General features: G+C 42.6%; 1 protein-coding gene across 1 annotated transcript in view; it reads right to left on the reverse strand.

Moving 5' to 3' along the window:
- Positions 1-1,701: 1,701 nt before the first annotated feature.
- NFE2L3 (NFE2 like bZIP transcription factor 3) overlaps positions 1,702-20,532 on the reverse strand; it is a 38,368-nt gene continuing 19,537 nt past the window's right edge. Inside the window, exons 2-5 of the mRNA XM_088479440.1 lie at positions 9,873-10,043; positions 6,734-6,814; positions 3,926-4,027; positions 1,702-3,490 (exon numbers count right to left, since the gene is read on the reverse strand). Coding sequence (XP_088335566.1) covers positions 2,246-3,490; positions 3,926-4,027; positions 6,734-6,814; positions 9,873-10,043 — 1,599 coding nt within the window. The 3' untranslated portion in view covers positions 1,702-2,245. The remainder of the gene's footprint in view (positions 3,491-3,925; positions 4,028-6,733; positions 6,815-9,872; positions 10,044-20,532) is intronic.

Raw genomic sequence — 20,532 nt, forward strand, 5'->3', positions numbered from 1 at the left:
TTGAGAGATAAGACGAAGTTTTACAAAGACAGCTTATATAATTTCAATGCTCAATACTGTATATTTTAAACTGATTTAGGTAAATAAGAACAATGGCCCTGATTCAGAGCCGGACGCTCTGACCAGAGCGCTCGCTCTGAATCAGGGCCCACCTCCATAATTATGGAGCGTCCTCCTGGACGCTCGTATAGCTGTGGGTTACCACCCACAGCCTATACGAGCGTGCAGGTTGATGGTCGCGATGGTCTTGACCATCGCGACCATCGCCACTGCGAGCCGGAGCCTGCGGTTGAGTTTCTCAAGCGCAAGGCCCGGAGTGATTTTGGCCGTCTGGCAGCCACGCCCCCGGCACGCCCACCAAAGGGGGCGTGCTGTCAATCAACATCGACAGCACGCCCCCTTTGATCAGACACAACGAGCGAAGGAAAGTCCTTCGCTCGTCGCGTCTCGCGCATGCGCACGACGGAGCTCCCTCCGTCGTGCGCATGCTCAGTGCACACCATCGACCCACTTGCGAGCGGACAGCCGCTCGCGAGTGGGTCTGAATCAGGCCCAATATCCACAATAATATACATTTTATGATCTATACGTTAAAAATTCCCCTTAACGTTGTTAAACTTAAGTCAAAAGTAAGTGTTGATAAATAGTCTGCTTGTATAAATCAAGGCATTGCTTTAGTATTTCAATAGTTTGTGTTGGGTGATATTATTGTCTCGCATTTAAATGGCTATATATATATATATATATATATATGTATGCATTCAGTTTATTTAAACTGTTTCATTGATATATTAGTCTCTTTTTAAAATTATAAGTTGCAGTCTTACATAACAGAATGTCTGACACTGCAAATAATATACTTAAAAAGTAGTGTGTGGTTTTAGAACTCCCCTTGGTAAAATTTATTCAACCCACCCCATTACCAATTAGACTGATTTCTCCGCAGTATCATTGCAACCTACGATTGCAGTCTTGGGGCTAAATCCAATTATTTGTGAAGGGTGCGATGTGCCGTTGCCACAGTGATTAAACACCGGCAACGGCATAGCATCTCGCACCCCTTGCGGCCCGCTCCATGCCCGAATTCGCATAATTTTGCTTGGAGCCGTATGGGGCTGCGAGCACTTTTATGTGAATTCGGGCTGTTGTTAGGTGCGGACATTGCCGCGATGATGCGTACCCGCGTGCAATTGGATTGACCCATTGGAATGATCCTTTAGCAATGTGAGCTGTGCACTGGGGAGCAGCCAACCTGCACCACTACTTACTACAGAGGGGTGAATAGCCTATATTAATGTTTGGTGTTCAAAAGGGGACAACCCATTTAAACAGAAACGTAAAAATTATGAACGGATGTATAGAACAAAAATAAGTGTTATATCCCTGTAGTATAAATGCAAAACAACATTATTGTAAATTAAAGTTTTGTTGTTTTTATCAAATATCCCCATGGTAAAAAAAATACTATGCCAGCCAACATGTACACTGGAGAAATTACATATAAAATAATATAAAGTCAGCAACTCCAGCTTGCCAAAATGATAGTCTTAAATATATGAAAATAAACTGTGATCAGCCACCAGGACCTCTTTAAAAAGTCAGGATAGAACAAAAACCAATGTGTAAAAGAACAAGTATAAATCATAATTTATAGATCATTACAAAGACCACATGTATAAATAAAAAAAAAAAAGCGTACTTACAAAAAAAAAAAAAAAACATCTTAAGCTACAATATTAAATTTCAAAATGTGCTCCAGTGCGACAGACTAAATCTAAGGTCACTTTGTATTTTAACAATTACGATATTTTCCGTTGGCAAGGTCTTTCGTCGATTTGCCAAATGTACATTTTCTAAATATGCTTTTATTTACAAAAAAATAATAATAATAAAAAAAATATCCAATTTTACCAGAAAATTGGCCCCCAATTTTTTTTTAAAAGGTTTTCTTTTTTTGCATTCTAGATTTTATCATATGTTGTAATTATACATATGAAGGTAAGTAAGTAAGCTGCTTATTGTAGAACAGCAGATATTCATTCATGGCATACGACAAGGAGGTCTGTACAAGTATAGAGCCAGGATAGGAAGGTAAAAGCAGCTTCTTTGTATTTTTAGAGGAGCAGTCACAACAACTTTGATTTCCATGTTCTGGTCAAATGTTTAACAAATTATAGTATTTTCACCTTGCACCGCTGCCACTAGTCCTTAGTTATTCATTACCACTACTTAATGAGGTCAATATTCATTTTTGTTTCTTTTCCTTCTGTGTCTCTTTCTTTTGATCTGATTTGAACAGTCTCCTTGGAATGACCATAATGCTGCCATCACTATTGCAGTGCAAGGCATACTGGCTTGGATTGACGGGTCTGCCCTGTTCGTCTCGCAGTCGGCTAAACACATCTCGGTATAGGTCATTCAGTTTCTGTTTCATATGGTTCACGGATTTGCTGCACTGAGCCCGCTCTTTCAACAGCTTTTCCTTCCGTGCTTTCAGTTGACTGACATTGTCCTCCAAGGTCAAAATGACATCCAGCTTACGTTTACGACAGTTCTGTGCAGCAACCTTGTTTTTACCCCTGCGGCGGATATCTCGTATGACAGATACCTGGGTCTCTGTCAAGTAATGCTTAGACAACATATTGTTAAACATCTCCACAGGCATGCTAACAATTTCATCCACTGAGAAAGGGATTCTTAGGGATTTTGCCCGGCGCTCGTCTCGACTGAGGCTTTTGTCTATTCCACCAACACATGGGCTTCTTATTCGGTTAGATTTGTTTGGCCAACTGTAATGATGCTCAGGACTGGGTTCCAACTGATTAGGCAGTTGATATGTATGATTATGATGAACGTTGTGTAAAGTCATCTCATCACAATAGTTTGGATTGTCCTGATCCATCTGACAAAATTTATTCAGTTCTGGGCAACTTCCTCCAACTGCTCCTTCCAATCCATCGTATGAGACAGACTCAGAATCACTGCTGTATCCAGCGGCTCCTTCATCCTCCCCAAAGGTGACAGACGACGAGTCCGATATGCTTGCAGATGTTGGGCTATGGCTTGAATTCAAAGAAAGTCCAGAATCGGAGTCCGGTTCTTCAAATAACTGAGAGACTTCCAGCGGATCAAAGCCTTCTTCCAGGGCTAATGACATTAAATTAATTTCATCAAATACATTCTCGTCAAGGCCAGAAAGAAGGTCTTGATTAGTGAAGTTTCTAGAACTGTTCTCAGTTGTTGGGAATAGGGCTGTCAGATTTGTGGTACTTAGGGGTCCTCCAGGTAGAGTACTTGAATTTAATTGCAGTAAACTCTCTGGTCTATGGGTCAAATCTTCACTGGATCTGGCATTGTGACCTGATGCAAATATGGCTGCCTGTAGACTCACGTCTTGGCTAATTGCATCGGTAAAATCCACATTATAAGGTGCTGAAGGGCTGATAGCATTCTGGTTATTGGAAATGGACTGGATGTCTTCCAGTGTAATCTGAAGAAAGAGATAAATTGTATATTACAACATGCATTTGATGCAACTGATCACAATAGAATTCTAATATATAGTGATTCCCTAGATAGAGAATGATACAATATACTAGTTCGTTATTATTTTTTCCAGTTACTTAATTAGTCATCCAATTGCAGTACCATAGTGATGGTGCAGGTGCTGAATGCATGAATACTCACTGGCCAATCAGCAGCTGCATCACAGAAATCTTATACATGCTCACGTTTATCAATAACAGCGACCAGCATAAGTAACATTTTGTTCGGATCTAAACATAACGGGAAAAAGATGACCACCTCCCAACCGACTTGCCCACATGCGCTTCCACACCTGTATCTTCCATCAGTTTAGCGAATCCAGAAAGTTTATATAAGCAGAATGACTGCAGAATTGAAACGCACAAAACAAAAATCTTACATTCAAATCCGGCAGAGAAAGAAAATCTTGCCACAATTCCCCCACTGAGGTTCCAGGTCTGGAGGAGGGTTGAGCACTATGAAGAGGATTTTCACTTGTGCCCTTTAAGAAAGAACAGAAACAAGCACAATTATTACTTTATTAAAACGAGCCATGAGAGTAGATCTATACATAGTGGATGAATCATACAGCATTACATTATACGTGGCTGATCAGACAGGGCAGCTATAGACAAGTTAATTACTTTACAAATATACATAATTACATCAATATAATCTGCACATTATATTATTACGTAGATAACCACAGAAGGAGAGACGGCTAAAGCATACATTCTAGAGTGACTATGGGTGGACACAAAGAGAGAGGGGAGTGCCAATGCTGCAGCATTGGGAAATGTAGGGGCTGGAGCATTAGGAGGAGGGAAGGTAGGCTTGAGTGAAGAAATTACATTTGAGTGTGCAACACTGGAAGGCTGAGTAAGTGTCCAATAAACTGTCAGAGCGCAATCCAGGGGAGTGAAGGGACAAAGGAGAGTCGGGCACTGGAGGAGGTGATAAGAGAAGAAGAGAGAGCAGTCATTGGCCGAGTGAAGTGGATGGGAGGGAGTATGTGGGAATCAGGCTGGATACATAGGGAGGGGAGTAGTGCTTAAAGGTTTCAATGGTGAACAACATATATGGATATTGAGAGACAGCCTTGCAGAAAAAATAACCACTTCTAATATTAATTATATCAAAATATACGAGAATGCATTACTGTGTGCAGGAAATACAGTCTATTAGTGCTCATAAATAACATGTCATGGACATCAGAAATCTCTTATTGTGAACACTTTTCCAAAAATGTTTGACCGGCCCATAATAGTTTACTAATAATAATTTTACCTTTCTTGAATGCCTAAAATTCCTGATTTAAAAAAAGTGTTATTAATGTGTATGAAGCCCCTGATCCAGAGCAGAAAATGCAGTTTTGCTGGTATCTAACCTCCGCCATCTCTGATGTCGCAGTACTGAGTAGATTTTGCCAATGACAGGAGAGTAGTTCACATGTTACATGATAATTATTAATTTATTGCTATGCATGTATGTTGTAGCCGTGTCCCTGCTCTTCTTACGGGCGCTCCCCTTGGTGTATGGCTGCACAAAGCAACAGAGCAGAGGCTAATGTGGAACTCTTTCCTCCTTTGTTTGGCTTGGTACATAGACTGGTTTAACAGAAGAGTCACAAGTGCCCCTATTTCACCAAAACTGTCCTCACTTCCCAGGCTGCAGCAATATTTCCTTACCGGGTGACAATCAGAACTTTGCAAATGAGAAGATAATTAAGGTTCTCAATTGACTAAACAACAGTTATTAGTTGCAGAACACCACTGTGCAAATGATTATTGTGACAAAGCCCAGGAGCATAGCGCACATCTGCTCCTACAGTAATTTCTCTCTAATACTATACACAACAGCAGTATTGGGACAGTAGTCATGCTACATAGGCTCTTTAATAAAAGCTCTTATCGCTGTCTATTTGCCTGCATTGGCAGTTTCATTACAAAGTTGTGTAGCAATGGCTTTTTTATATGGCCACAGAGATTAACAATTTCATTTTGAAAATGGGATTTCTTCTATTCAAGTTGCTATATCAACTTGTGTGTTAATGAGTTAATAAGATGTATACACTTATTGTCCTGACTATTCATAAGGAATGAGTTACATTTAAAGGTGCCCACCCACTAGACAATTAACTTGAGCGATTGAACGATAAGGATACTGTTCAATCGTTCATAAATCGTTTGCAAATAGTTTGCAAAAATGTCTAAAATGACCAGTGATGCGCGCTCCTGCTGGTCGTTTAGACATCTATCATCGGGCAAACATGCTGTACAACATGACGATAATGTTGATTGTGCCTACACTGAACCACTGCTCATTCAGTGGAGGAACATCACAGACTTTGAAACGACTGCACAATTACAATGTCGTAATCGTGCAGTCGTTTTGGAGGTCTGCTAGTGGATAGGCAGCATTACACTCTGTGATCAGTAACATGACATGAGCTTATGGATCAGTGCGCAGCGTCACATCCCAATGCCAGCAACTATGGAATGTATTTATTTTAGTATATAAAGAACAAGCACCAGGGATGTATCTAAGGTGGTGCAGCATGTGTCACTGCCCAGGGCACAACGCTGAGAGAGTACTAGCTCAGATGTCAGTGAGAAGTGGCTCAGGGCCACTCTTGACTGTCACAGTGACTACTGCCATAGAGGCTACTCACTCAGCTCATCACAGAGAGCAACAGCATTAGGTAGAGAAAGATACAAAGACCATGTAGGGGAGAGCAGCATAATCTGCTTATTAGCCTCATTCTGGTGGTAAAGTCACAATTTTGTTGGTCTGTTCCGTGCTGTCGGCCAACCAGTAATAGCTAATAACTGCCTCCTCCTCAGTCTACAAGGTGTAGGGATACACATGTTCTCTCTTGCCCAGGGCACTAAAGATTTAATGCAATACCTTTATTTACAGTATATATGGAGATTCATATACGCCAAACTGCTGGCATGTTTCAGCCACTACTGCTATGAGAACAGGTTGTAGTGCCTGAAACATGCCTGAAGTTTGAGGTGTGTGACACTTCTATTTAAGTGCCTGATCCACTATGACTGAGTTTGTGACTACATACAGATGACCTAGGTATAGACAATACTAATGTTCGCCGTGTTATTACTATTTTTGGCACAACTTCAAATGCATCATGTAGCTAACATTTGTTCCCAATTGCAGAGTCCATTCGGACCAATTTTAAGTGATTTACCTCAAGTGCATTTTCTGTCTGTGCTAGCAGCTGAATAAATTCATCAAAGAAGAGGGAAGGTTCTGCTGTGCTCCTGTCAATCTGTCAAAGTTTAAAGATTAAAATATGGATTAATGTAATTATTACCATAACAAAATGTTTAAATCTACTGAAATGAGACAGGTGTTGAAGAGTGAAAATACAATCATAAATACAAATAGCTTTGGTCTATTGGTGACACAGCTGAGATGTGCCGATGGCTGGCACCTGATATCAGTTCAGAGCAATAATCTATACAGCTCTACAGGTTGGAGACAAAAGACCATTCAATAACACAGAATGTTCCCATCCACAGGCAAGTTGTAATCAGTGACCAACAGACATTTCATTATTTGTGATTCATGTATACGCTGTATTGCCCCGTGAGGCCACAAAGAACACAAAATGTGCAGTAACCATATGTACATAAGCTATGATCAGTTAAAGCAGCATTTGCATATAGGGCGAACAAAATAAAAAACCCCTACCCATCGCTCCTCAGACCGAAGCCCTGGGACCTGCCAATGGAAATCGTTTTTATCGGGGTTCCTACATTTCTGTCACTCGCCATCAGCAGATGTTTACAGTTTTCCACCATAAATTTACCACTGCAATGGGTGTGAACTGGAGACCAATCAAAAGCTGTACTCTTGTTGCTTGCACCCTCTTTTTAGTCTGTGCAGCTATACACCCCTCAGCTGTCGAATGATGGAATCCATGAAACATTGGTTAAACAGAGTGGCCTACAGGGAATCCAGTGTAATGGGAAGGGTGATTTTTTTTTTCTCCCCCAAATACAATATAGACTGATAAAAGGAACTTTCTTACAGGTTGCTATGGGTTACAGCCCATTTTATATTTTCCCCATGATAGCCTTCAGCAAGTGTTTTTAAGTTCTTCTTTTGATTCATGAAATGATTCCTAAATTACGACACAACATATTCCCAGCTCTGAGTATGACTGCCTCCGCTTTGTACTGTAGAACTTCATTTCATAGTTCACTGGTTTGCAACATTTCTTACAAGGTTCGAATCAACACAAACATGAAGAATACGGCATCTTATTTTTGAAAGCAGCTAATTAGCTGCAGGTTTGTAATTTTCTGGAGCAGTTATCAAAAGACTCATAAAAATCACTGGAGAACTGATCAAAAATTGTAGCAGTAGCTGGCACTATCAGCTTCCTCTACATCTATGTGATCATGGGATGAAATGTAAAACACTACACAAAGAATTTTATTAAGTTATGTTTTTATTTTATTCTAATAATTTAATTGCGTAACCTCTTTCCAACATATGTCCTTTAGTGTGGTGGGCTGTCTCTGCATCACAGATCTGGTTATCAGAGGTGCACAGATGGTCCAGTGCCTCCTCATAGATCTATGTCCTCTGCAAGGAGCTAAACGCGACAGGTGCAAAAAAAAGCCCAGAACACAAAAGGGACGTATGTCGGCAGGGATTAAAATAAAGCAGTAAGCAACATGTGGCACAGAGTCAGCTGTTCCTGGGGTACAGGAATACCATTTTGAATTACAAATTTGAAATCTTAGTGTAAAACGGATGAGCAGGAGGCGCTTCATGCATTATGTGCATACCTTGATAGGATCACATGTGGCCCTCCTGACGGGAATTCCACTTATGTTCTCTTATAATGCCATAATGTACAGTGTGGTCTATGTATCATACTAGTCTGTGATTGATGATAAAGTCTTCTTAGTAGCTTAAATAGATAGTTATAGGCTAACCTAGTGTTTAGGCTCCATTAACAGTTGTCAGATTGCCTCTGTTCGTTTTACCCAGTAATCCATCAGCTCCTGCCTTCTGCTGACTTGTTGTGTGAGACATAGGCTTTGGATATCACTTTGCATGTCTGATTCCTCACCTGGCCTCTTATGATCCAGTCTCATCCTGCCCTAAAGGTGCGTATCCACTAGCAGACTGTGAAATGATTGAACGATTAAGACATTGTAATCGTACAGTCGTTTCAGTCTGTGCTGTGCCTACACTGAACGATCAGTCATTCAGTGTAGGCACCCACCCTCATCCCCAAACATGGCCAATCTGTCGTTATCGGCAGATTGACCAGCATGTTCGGGCAATGATAGATGTCAAAAACGACCAGCGGGAGCGTGCATCGCTGGTCGTTTTCGCTCTGTTTAATCGGGTAGTGGATACCCGCCTCTAGTCTGCTTCCTGACTTTCCATTTTATCTAGTCTCTTCAGATTAATTCCACTATTATGGCGGACAGAACCTGGGAGGCTCATCTCCAGTGTTCACTGGTCCTAGGGCATTCAAATTTCCCTGTACTCTCCCTCAGCAGAGAGGTCCCCATGAAACATTCTCCTGTGTATAAATCCCTCATAATAAACAGTATTGTTGCCACCCAGTTTGACTCCACCTATGATAATGACAGGCAACTTATGAGGCCCCTGATAAATGCATGTTGCCCACCACTTTATAAGAGCACCAGGTTACTGTCAACCTTCTCACAGGATACCACTGATGGCTAGATGTGATTGTCTGGCAGTTATTGTGTCAACATTCATCATGTCGATATGTGTGATATGTTGACATGATGAAATATCAACAAAGTGTCCCTGGTGGTCTAAAGGTGTCTTACGCTTGTCCCAGCAGCTCCAGCGTCTTCTTCCAGATGTCAGTGGTCACGTGATGATCAGTTCCAGCAGCGATGTCTCCGGCAATTACTACACCGCTTCTCCCAAATCCCTACCACTAACCCTCCCCCTAGTGCCTAACCCTAAGCTTCTCCCCCTCGCAGCCTGACCCTAGCCTCCCCCACAGCCTAACTCTAACCATCTCTGCAGCACCTAACCCTAATCGTCGGGACCCCCAGACTGTCAACAATTCACATGGCGACAGTTCAGATGTCAACACTGAGAATATGTCAACATTCCGAGGATATCAACGTTGTGCCTGTCAACAGTTTGAAACAAGTCAACATTCTAATATCGAAATTGTGGTGTCAACACGATGAATGTCAACATGGATACTGTCGACCTTCTGACTGGATACCGCTAAAGAGGGCCATTAATCACTACTACTGAATAACAAAGCTTGGAATATGATGAGGGTAATGAACAACAGACTGGTCTGGTCTTACCTCTGCTCCTATATTGTTGCTGACATTTGAGTCTGTATCTCTAGGGTCACTAGTATGGTCTTCTGTATTTTGCAGAGTTACCTCCTTGTCCAGCCCAGCTTTCACATTTTCATTCTGAATGTTGTTGTAACCGTAGGAATCTGCACTGTATCCCAGCTTGCTTTCTTGTTTCTGTAATATTGTCAGATTCATATTACTTCACAGTGGATTTATTTAGGAGACAACATTTTCTATCTATGTAGCTGTTGACCCACAAATTACATAGAGGTAGATACAATATAGACCAATGTGATACAATGTAAGCCAAGTTGATTTTGCCTTTAAAAACAAATTGGTGCTTTAAAGCTCCCGGCTGAAATCACCGAAATCTCAGCACTTGCAGCAATTTGCAGGATATTACATTTAGCACTAAATCTCCACCACTGGGACATATCATATGTAATTAATGTGTATGGCTTCAGTGTTGGAGAGACATACACTCTATAGTATATAGTTCAGTGGAACAAATTAACATAACTAATGCTGTAAAAGGAACTTTATTCACTCTGGTTCACTTTAGTTAACAAATGACACATTACAGAGCTAGAAACATCTGTATTATTTTGAAAACAATCAATGGTTCAGCAAACTGTGCCTGTAATGCAGAGAAGGACTGCAGGACTGATCACAGGGAACGGAAACCTTGCAGGAGACCCTAATGCAAAATTCAAACGTACAGACATATAAACTTGTACTGTTCAGCAAATTACAATCATAATTATTTTTTATTATTTACTGTTCTTTACTTGAAACATTTATTACGGCTTATAATTTGTGCACAAGAATCATACCAGCATTGTAAATTATGGGGCAAAATAAGGAGCCAAGCAAAGAAAGGCGCAATTTGCAGTTGGAATAAATCATGTTGCAATGGAAGGGGTGCAAATGCATTTATCTTCCTTTATGCATGTAGTAAACAATACTGGGCAGCTAGTTTTTATACAAAAATGTAGAATTTCGCTAAGACACACCCCTCTTAAACAAAGGGCCTGAGTCAGAGATGTACACAATCCCGATGGTTTGAGTACATCTTCCGATATTTTGGGGCCTGCACATGCTCGGGACCTGTTCTTCGTATGTGCAGAACGGTTCCTGCAAGCTAGCTCGCAGATGCCCCAAATGCTGCGGCGTTTGGTGGGCAGTTCGGAAGTGTGGCTGACCAGCGTTCGCAGAAAGTGTTGTCCCCAGGAACCGGCCAGGCTGAGTAAGACTCAGTATAGGCAACCTGGCCAGAGGAGCAACCATCAAGATTGATGGTCATGATGGTGATCCAAGGCAGTGTCTATTGACGCAGCAAGGAGGTGTCTATTTCCTACAGACACCTCCTGCTGCATTTGCATTTCAGTTGGATGGTATTGCTCAGCCACTTACCTGCTGTAGTTGCAGCATTCTTGATATCTGATAAAGAGGCAAATGTACTAAGCTCTGGAAAGTGATAAAGTGGAGAGTAATAAACCACCAACCAACCAGCTCCTAACTGTCAATTTTCAAACACAGCCTGTAACATGACAGTTAGGAGCTGAGTGGCTGCTAGTTTATCACTTTCCAATTTATCGCTTTCCAGAACTTAGTACATCTCCCCCAAACTCTTTAACATCAAATGTCTTGTTGGCTCAGGGCATGCTGAAGTAATTTAATAAGGCTTGGCGTGCGTATCTGAGAAGCAGTGTTTCTCATAGAAAACTCAGTGACACTAATGCAGATAATGGAGCCTTATACAAGGATAGGATACCAGCTTTCCATGGAACTCCTAACTGCCTATTGCCACTATTTCCGACTAATACAGGACACACAGGCTGATCCTTCTGCTTGGCCAGAGCGATGGGATCAGTGTCCAATTAAGCTACATGTAGGTGGCCAAATGAACAAGAGGTGGCTATTTGAAGCAAGGCTGAAAGATTTCTTCCATCATCACTTGGGTCCATAAGCATTGTTGGAAGATGATTGGGCACACACCTCTTAATTGCATTTACCTACAAGATAATAATGATCCCATCCATTTTGATTGTGTTATTATCTGACTATTTTTAGTGTCACCCACAAGCTATGATATTGGTCAGCTGACCAATACTGCAGAGGGTGTGGCCAACGAGATACATGTAGGTGGCTTTCAACAACACAACATATTTTAAGTGTAGTACATGAATTATTCAAAGAAATGGAGAATTACCCATTAAACTGACTTCTAATAGTAATTTAGTTAATGCGATCTCAGAACAAATACTTGGGAGAGATGTATCAAACATTCTAAAAAGGAAAAGTGGAGATGTTGCCCAATGAAATTCTCGGCCTGATTCAGAGGTGCATGCAGTCGTCACCATGGCTGCGTCTTTTTGCAGAGCCATGGCAGTGATTATATGCAAATTGTACTTTCTGTCTTCCCCTTGTGTACTAGCGTGCACCTGAATGAGCAAGCACTGAAACGCCTACTTTCAGAGTCTCTAGAATGCTGTAACACTGCAAGTGATTCAAGCCACTCCACTAACGGAGCATCATTGCGTGCACCACCTCACGTGCACCAGCCCTATGGCAGTGCAGTACTCAGTCTGAACATGGCCTCTATGGGGACGGCTGTGCGCCTGAGAACGCAGCCGCTTTCACTGACATGCTTGTGACACTCCCATTACATGCACACACAATGGATTTTTTTTTTCATACACTTCAGGGCCCCCACCCCAGTTACCACCCCGGAATGCCCATGGTTTTCTCTCGCCATTCAAAATACCAGCGTTTTTGTATGTAAAAGTGCACTATGGGGGAGATGTAAACCTTGGAGAGAGGTAAAGTACCAATCAATCAGCTCCTGTTATTTTACAGGCTGTGTTTAGCTCCTGCAATTTTTTAAACAGATCCTGTAAAATAGCAGGTAGGAGCTGATAGATAGTAAATCTCCCCTATGTTAGAAAGTAATACATGTCCCTCATTTATCACACACAAGACAAATTCTACCACTTTAACAATGACTATATGCTGGTTGTATACAACAATATCTCTAATTGCAAAGCACAGCAAGTGAAGTCAAACAGGTATATAATTTAGGGGGTCATTCAGACCCGGTCACAAGCACCAATTTGCTCGCAACCGGGTCGATGGATAGCCCTGCACACGCGCAGCGGCCGCACTGCATGTGCGCAAGCCCCGGAACGAGAGAGAAACTCTCTCGCTCCGGAGCTCGCTACAAAAGGGGTGGCTGTCGATGTTGACCGACAGCTTGCCCCTTTTTGTAGGCGGGCCAGGGGGGTTGGTTTCCAAAACGGAGGCGTTCCTTAAGGAACGCCTACCGTTTTGTGGGCAGCCGCACTGACATCATCAGTGATGTCAGTGGGGAGCTCCCTGCTCCACCAGAGCAGAAAGCTCCCTGGGGTTTGCGAGTGCCCAGACCCAACCTTAGGGTCTGGTCGCAAGCCCCGATGGTTGCGATGGTGATCACCATCGCGACCATCACCCTGGTCGCTAGCTAAGCTGTGGGTGGCAACCCATAGCTTAGCTAGCGACCAGGAGGCCGCACCAAAAAAAAGAAGCACCCGCCCTCATTCAGAGAGAGCGATCGCTTCTGGCTTAGTTCCAAGAATCTTCAGACAAATTTACACTTTCTTTGAATACAGTCCAGGCAGCGGAAAGTTTCAGCTGGTGGTAGACAAATAGTAGTTCCCATATAGAGAAAGATACACCATAAAAGAGAAAGAAATAGACACATGGGGAAATGGAGTGTATGCACCGATAGACCATGGCAGGTTAAGAAACTGATATGGACATGAAGAAATTAAATTGCTTAGGTTAGGTTACGTTTGTTTAGTAAGGAGGTCAGGCCCACAGAGATTTCTAGTGTGAACATTTCTATTTGACAGGATTACACTAATGTCATTTGTTGGTCAAACACGATATGTCAAAGCAATTACAGAGTGTGCAATCAGTCTAATAGACAGATGGAGATCCCTTCCCCCAAGAGCTTACAGGCTTCAACGACTCCCCTCTTTTCCAAATTTATCAGTTAACTCCCTTCTCTATCTAATCTTTTCATACACATGAAACCAACCATTGACCATAATGAAGCAAATTCAAGTTTTCTATCACAAAATTATAATTACCATTATTTTATAAACCATGAGTAACATTTGACACCGTTATAATATGCTGCTAGAATAAGGGACAACTGATGTCATTAGTTATAATAAGAAAGATGTAGAAACAGGGGTTTAGTGATTGAGGGGCAATGTATTATTTGCAAAATAAGCCCAAATTCTTATCATGGTAAATGGAATAGAATTATATTTTCAGCATAGTGTATAAAGCAGATACAGCTGGAACAGCACAGTCCCATTCAATTTCGCAGCTACCTTATTGTAGGAACATGTATCTGATCGTGCGAGGAAGAATAAAAACTCATTCGCAGGCCCTTTGTCGGTTCTTGAAGGAAGGAAGAAGAGTAGCAGAACGTTCTATGTGCACCATTGTGACGATTAGCGAAAGATAAGTAGCCCACTCCTGTCTGCGTATGTCCCCAAGCTTTTTTTTCCTCACAGATAAAGAAAATATCACTGATGTAGTGTTTCTATTGCATTATTAGTTGTTGCATTATTATTGTCTGTACATTTGGTACGCTCTCTCCTCTCTCACTACTGTTTTCAACTAAGCAGTATTTATGCCTGAAGATAGCACTAGTCATAGCAATCAAGTTACAGAAGCAACAACTCGGTTACCATAGAGTTCTGTGGTTCCGGCGATGTTATGCAAAAATTTCAGGTTTGTTTAGTAACTCAGGAGATATTTGCAACACCTCCTGTAACAACCCTTCATACATTAGCCCCTAAATGTACAGACTGTAAAACAATGTCAGAACTGATAGCAACTTCATCTCTTTTTCCAGTATTATTATGTGACCTTGAACAAATCACTTTGCCTCAGCTTCCTGCCAACTAAAAATAAGATTCTGAGTTGTCTGTTAAGGCATCCATTGTTAGCCTATTATTAGCATCTTATAATGGGTCTCTGACTTCCCAGTGTCTTCAAGTATTTTCTCACACTCCTATATTGATGACCCAGGTACATTTTGGTTACCTAGGAAAACCTGACTGGAACAGAAAAATATAATTTGGAGAGAATAATGTCCATACTAAAAACACACACTGTGCAAACTACAGCTGATATGGCACAGAGGGCAAGTAATTGCTACCAAGTATTAGCCTCACTATCACAGGAAATTCAATCTCTACCTAAGGAGGGTAGAAAATAGCTAAACACAAGCCATTCATTGTTAACACACAGCAGATGTTTACTTGCATTCTAAGCCTATTGTGCATAAGGATTCTATGGCAGCTGTTGCCCTGTCAGTGGGACAGCTGTCCATCTATCTTCTTTACCCAGAATGCTCTGCTTCTTTTCTTATCAGGGGAGGGCAACTTGTGTTAAAATGTTTTTCCAAGAAAATTTGGCATATAATGAAAAAGAAAAGCGAAAAGGGCCCTCACAAAATAGAAAGAGACTATTAGGTTGCCTTTCATCTACGTTCACTGTGAAAAGGGTAGTTCACAAAGTTGATACCTTTGGGAGATAAGTGCTGTTAATAGTCTGACTACTTGTATAGCCACATTATCCATACACAATATTGAGTAAAGATATATATAGTACCCAATGAAAGACCCCTGCAGGAATGAGCTGATTTAAATGTATTTAATTACATTGAGTTCAAAATCAGTTGAAATTAGTTGAAAAGTTATTTAAGAACCACTAAGCCTAAAATAATCTAACAGAAAAAAAGTTTAACAAAGAGCTACTAATAACATTCACACATATACAGGTAAAAGCACAGACGGTGTAATGATTAGTATTACTGCCTCACAGCGCTGAGGTCATGGGTTTGATTCCCACCACGGCCCTACCTGTGTGGAGTTTGTATATTCTCCCTGTGCTTGCGTGGGTTTCCTCCGGGTACTCCGGTTTCCTCCCACACTCCAAAAATATACTGGTAGGTTAATTGGCTTCCAACACAAATTAACCCTTGTGTGTATGTGTGTGTGCGCATGTGATAGGGAACATAGATTGTAAGCTCCACTGGGGTAGGGACTGATGTGAATGGGCAAATTCTCTCTGTAAAGTGCTGCAGAATATGTGTGCGCTATATAAATAACTGGTAATAAATAAATAATAAATAAAAGTTCCAGAAGTTTATAAGAAATCGGCACACTTCAATAATTATGATTCTGGTTAAATATTAGCAGAGCGGTGTTACAGTGGTAAGCATTGCCCCCTCTCAGCGATGAGGTAATATGTTTAAAATTGAAGTTTGTATTTTCTCCTCTAATTTATGGGTTATTTGTTATCTGACAAAATGAATCCAATGTGTGTGGTAGGTCATATAGATTGTCAATGCCATTGGGGTGAGGACAATATATTTTCTGTAAAGCATTGCATAATATGTAGGCACTATTTATATAACTGTAAATAAATAATATATGTTTCTGCCTCTCCACAGAAGGTTCCTGTAAGGAATCTTAATGAAGGATACTGAAGCCAACCTCTTAGCAGACAACAGCTGATTCTTGTCTTTTTATGTTCTGTGCTGAGTATGTCAAGCATTGCTTTTATTCCACATATATATTTATTAATATATGCAGTGGTCAAACATTAGGTCATTCCGACTGAAATTAGGGTTCTGACAGAAAGGCTATAAACCACAGAAATAGTAATTCACAAAATGTCCATAATTTTGTACACGCAAATGCACCTATTTATCAACCTAGTATATCTGGAGAGGAAGTCTTGGCCCTCATCCGGTCCTCCCCTCCTTCCACCTCCCCTCTTGACCCTATCCCTTCCCGTCTCCTCTCCCACTTGTCTCCTTCTGCCTGTTCCCATCTGGCTCACCTCCTTAATCTTTCCCTATCATCTAGCACTGTCCCTTCTGCATTCAAACATGCTCTTGTCTCCCCCATTCTTAAAAAACCTACCCTTGATCCTAACATACTTTCAAACTATCGACCCATCTCTCTTCTCCCTTTTGCTTCCAAACTCCTTGAGCGTATTGTCTACAACCGCCTTACCACCTTTCTTTCCTCCCACTCCCTCCTTGACTCATTTCAATCTGGCTTCCGATCTCTCCACTCCACGGAAACTGCCCTCACGAAAGTCAGCAACGACCTCCTTGCTGCCAAATCCAAGGGCCACTACTCTCTGCTCATTCTCCTTGACCTCTCTGCTGCATTTGACACTGTAGACCACCCTCTCCTCCTGCAAATCCTTTACTCTCTCGGTTTACGTGAAACTGCCCTCTCCTGGCTTTCCTTCTACCTCTCTGATCGTTCCTTCGCTGTGTCCTCTCATGACTCCTCTTCCCCTCCACTTCCACTAAAGGTAGGAGTTCCCCAAGGTTCTGTTCTTGGACCTCTCCTTTTCTCCCTATATACATCCTCTTTAGGTGAACTCATTAACTCCTTTGACCTCCAATATCATCTCTATGCAGATGATACTCAAATTTACCTTTCCACCCCTGAGCTCCTTACCCGTATCTCCAACTGTCTCTCTGCTGTCTCTTCGTGGATGTCCCAGCGCTTTCTTAAACTTAACATGTCTAAGACTGAGCTGATCATCTTCCCACCCTCTTCCACTACATCACTTTCCACAATTTCGTTATCTATTGATGGCACAACTATCTCCTCTAGCCCCAAAGTGCGCTGTCTTGGAGTTATCCTAGACTCCTCCCTCTCCTTCAAACCGCACATTCAGCACATCTCGCAGTCCTGCCGTTTTCACCTAAAAAATATCTCCAGGATTAGACCCTTCCTCACCCAGGATGCCACTAAAACCCTCATCCACTCACTGGTCATATCCAGATTGGACTACTGTAACCTTCTCCTAGCTGGCCTCCCAGTCTCTCACCTCTCTCCACTACAATCTGTTCTCAATGCTGCTGCTCGGCTCATCTTCCTCTCCAGACGTTCTATATCTGCTTCCCCTCTCCTTCAAGCCCTACACTGGCTCCCCTTCCCCTTCAGATGCCAATTCAAGGTTCTTACATTCACCTACAAAGCCCTCACCAAATCCTCTCCCGCATACATTTCTGACCTTCTCTCCCTTCACACTCCCACCCGCCCACTTCGCTCAACTAATGCATGCCGCCTCTCTTGCCAACTGATTACTTCCTCCCACTCCCGCATCCGAGATTTTGCCCGTGCTGCTCCCTACCTTTGGAATGCTCTCCCTCTCCCTATCAGACTCTCCACCTCTCTACAAATCTTCAAACGGGCTCTCAAGACCCACTACTTCATCAAGGCCTTCCAGCACTCCTCCTAACCCACCTCATGCTCTTTCCTTCCTATCTTCCCCTTCTGTGTCACGCCTGTCTGTCTGCCCCTCCCCTTAGAATGTAAGCTCTCATGAGCAGGGACCTCTTCCCTCATGTGCTTCTCTTTACATTTTCTTCTACTCTCTACTCCCCATTAGGGCACCTAACACGGGACCGCCAACTCCCGGCAGCTTATTGTGAGTGCTTTAATCACTATTTCAGCAATGTATATAAGTTGTGTCCCTGTCCTGCACTGTAAGTTACTTGTTTCTTGTTCACTTATTAGTTCTATGTACTATGTAAGGCGCTGCGGAACACTTTATGGCGCCATATAAATAAAGGATAATAATAATAATAATAATATACACATACAGTCAGGTGCATAAATATTGGGACATTGACAGAATTTTCATATTTTGGCCTCTATTCACCACCACAATGGCTTTGAAATGAAACAAACAAGATGTGCTTTAACTGCAGACTTTCAGATTTAATTTAAGGGTAATTACATCCAAATCAGGTGAACGGTGTAGAAATTACAACGGTTTCTATATGTGCCTGCCACTTTTTAAGGGGCCAAAAGTAATGGGACAAACTAAACAATCCTAAATCTAACTTTCACTTTTTAATACTTTGTTGCAAATCCTTTGCAGGCAATTACAGCCTGAAGTCTGGAACGCATAGACATCACCAGACACTGGGTTTCATCCCTGGTGATGCTCTGCCAGGTCTCTACTGCAAAGGTCTTCAGTTCCTGCTTGTTCTTGGGGCATTTTCCCTTCAGTTTTGTCTTCCATTGGAGTGCCGCTTTCCCTTTCATTGTGCTGGGTGCATACCCAAGCCAGAAGGATTTTGTATGTGTATATATATATATATATATATATATTAGTAGACAAAGAAGTGTCGGCGCCAACTTGGAGTTAGTTCAGAGGATTACTCAGGATATATAGAAATATACGTACTCCCTTAGTATAATAGGGTGTCAGCTAAGCCCAATGTGAAAGGACTTATGGAGTAGCCCTTAATAGTGAAATGTTGCAAGTGTATTAGGTGATGAGCGACTGACGTATATTAGTGCAAAATGTGCAATTCAACTAACAAAATATAATACACACGTGTATATAGATGAAAAAATATATAATCACAATTTAATATGGTGTACTGGGGCTAGGTGTATGAGGACACATCTGCACAGAGGAGTAGCATGTAGCCAGGGAGCCAGGCTACAGCATCACCCCCCTCTCAAGTGTTCCAGGGAGGAGGCGGGTCCATATGGGATTAAAGTAAAGAGAAGTAAAAGTAAAGATATGGGGCAGCCCCCTGTAGTGGTGCCTATATGCAATGCACCCCATGCACCCTGTAGTGGTGCCCATATGCAATGCCCCCTGTAGTTGAGCCCTTATGCAATACCCCACTGTAGTGGTACCCATATGTAGTGCCCCTTGTGCCCCAAGAGAGGTCCCCCTTATGCAGGCCTCCAGTAGTGATCCCCCCTATGCAGTGCCCCCAGTAGTGGTCCCCCCTGTGCAGTGCCCCTTGTGCCCTCAGTAGTAAGCCCCTTATATAGTGCCCTCAGTAGTTGTACTCCTTATGCAGTCCCCCTTATATAGTGCCCCCAATAGTGTTAACCCTTATGCAGTGCCCTTTAAATAGTGGCCCCAGTTGTAGTTCCCCCCCTATGCAGTACCCCCAGTATTGCCTTTTATATAGAGCCCAGGTAGTGGTCCCCCGATGCAGTGCCCCTAGTAGTAGTCCCCTCCCCTTGTAGTGCCCCTAGTAGTAGTCTCCCCCTTGTAGTGTCCCTAGTAGTAGTTCCCCCCTATGCAGTTCCCCCCAGTAGTGGTCCCCCGTTGCAGCGCCAAAAGTAGTTGTCTCCCCCTTGTAGTGCCCCCAGTAGTAGCCCCCCCCCCCAGTAGACACACGTAATAAAAAAATAAAAAAACACTTACCTGAATCCCGGCTACCGCCACCATCCGCTCCTCCGCCCGTCCTCCCGGGCCAGCCCGCTCTGCTCATGAGTGAGCTCCAGCGCGGCTCCGGGCTGGAGCTAATTAAAACAAACACACAGCTGCCAGCGCCAGCAGCTGTGTGTCGCTGTGTAGTGCTGACCAAACTCTGTGGCGGTGAGGCTCAGACAGTCTGCCCGCGGCGCGCATGGCGCTGCGGCCCGGGGGGCACATGGCACCTTGGCCCAGCCCGCCTCTGCCTGGCAGGCTGTCAGTTTAGACAGCTGCGGGGTACACAGCGGGCTTGCGCTCCACTGGAACCACCCTCCCTACCCCCCTGCATATGCACACTGCTACCTCTCTAATTGAGGTCTTATGACTCAATTGTGTGATG

Source organism: Taudactylus pleione, unplaced genomic scaffold, assembly GCF_031769625.1.
Source record: "Taudactylus pleione unplaced genomic scaffold, aTauple2 ptg000233l, whole genome shotgun sequence".
NCBI lineage: Eukaryota > Metazoa > Chordata > Amphibia > Anura > Myobatrachidae > Taudactylus > Taudactylus pleione.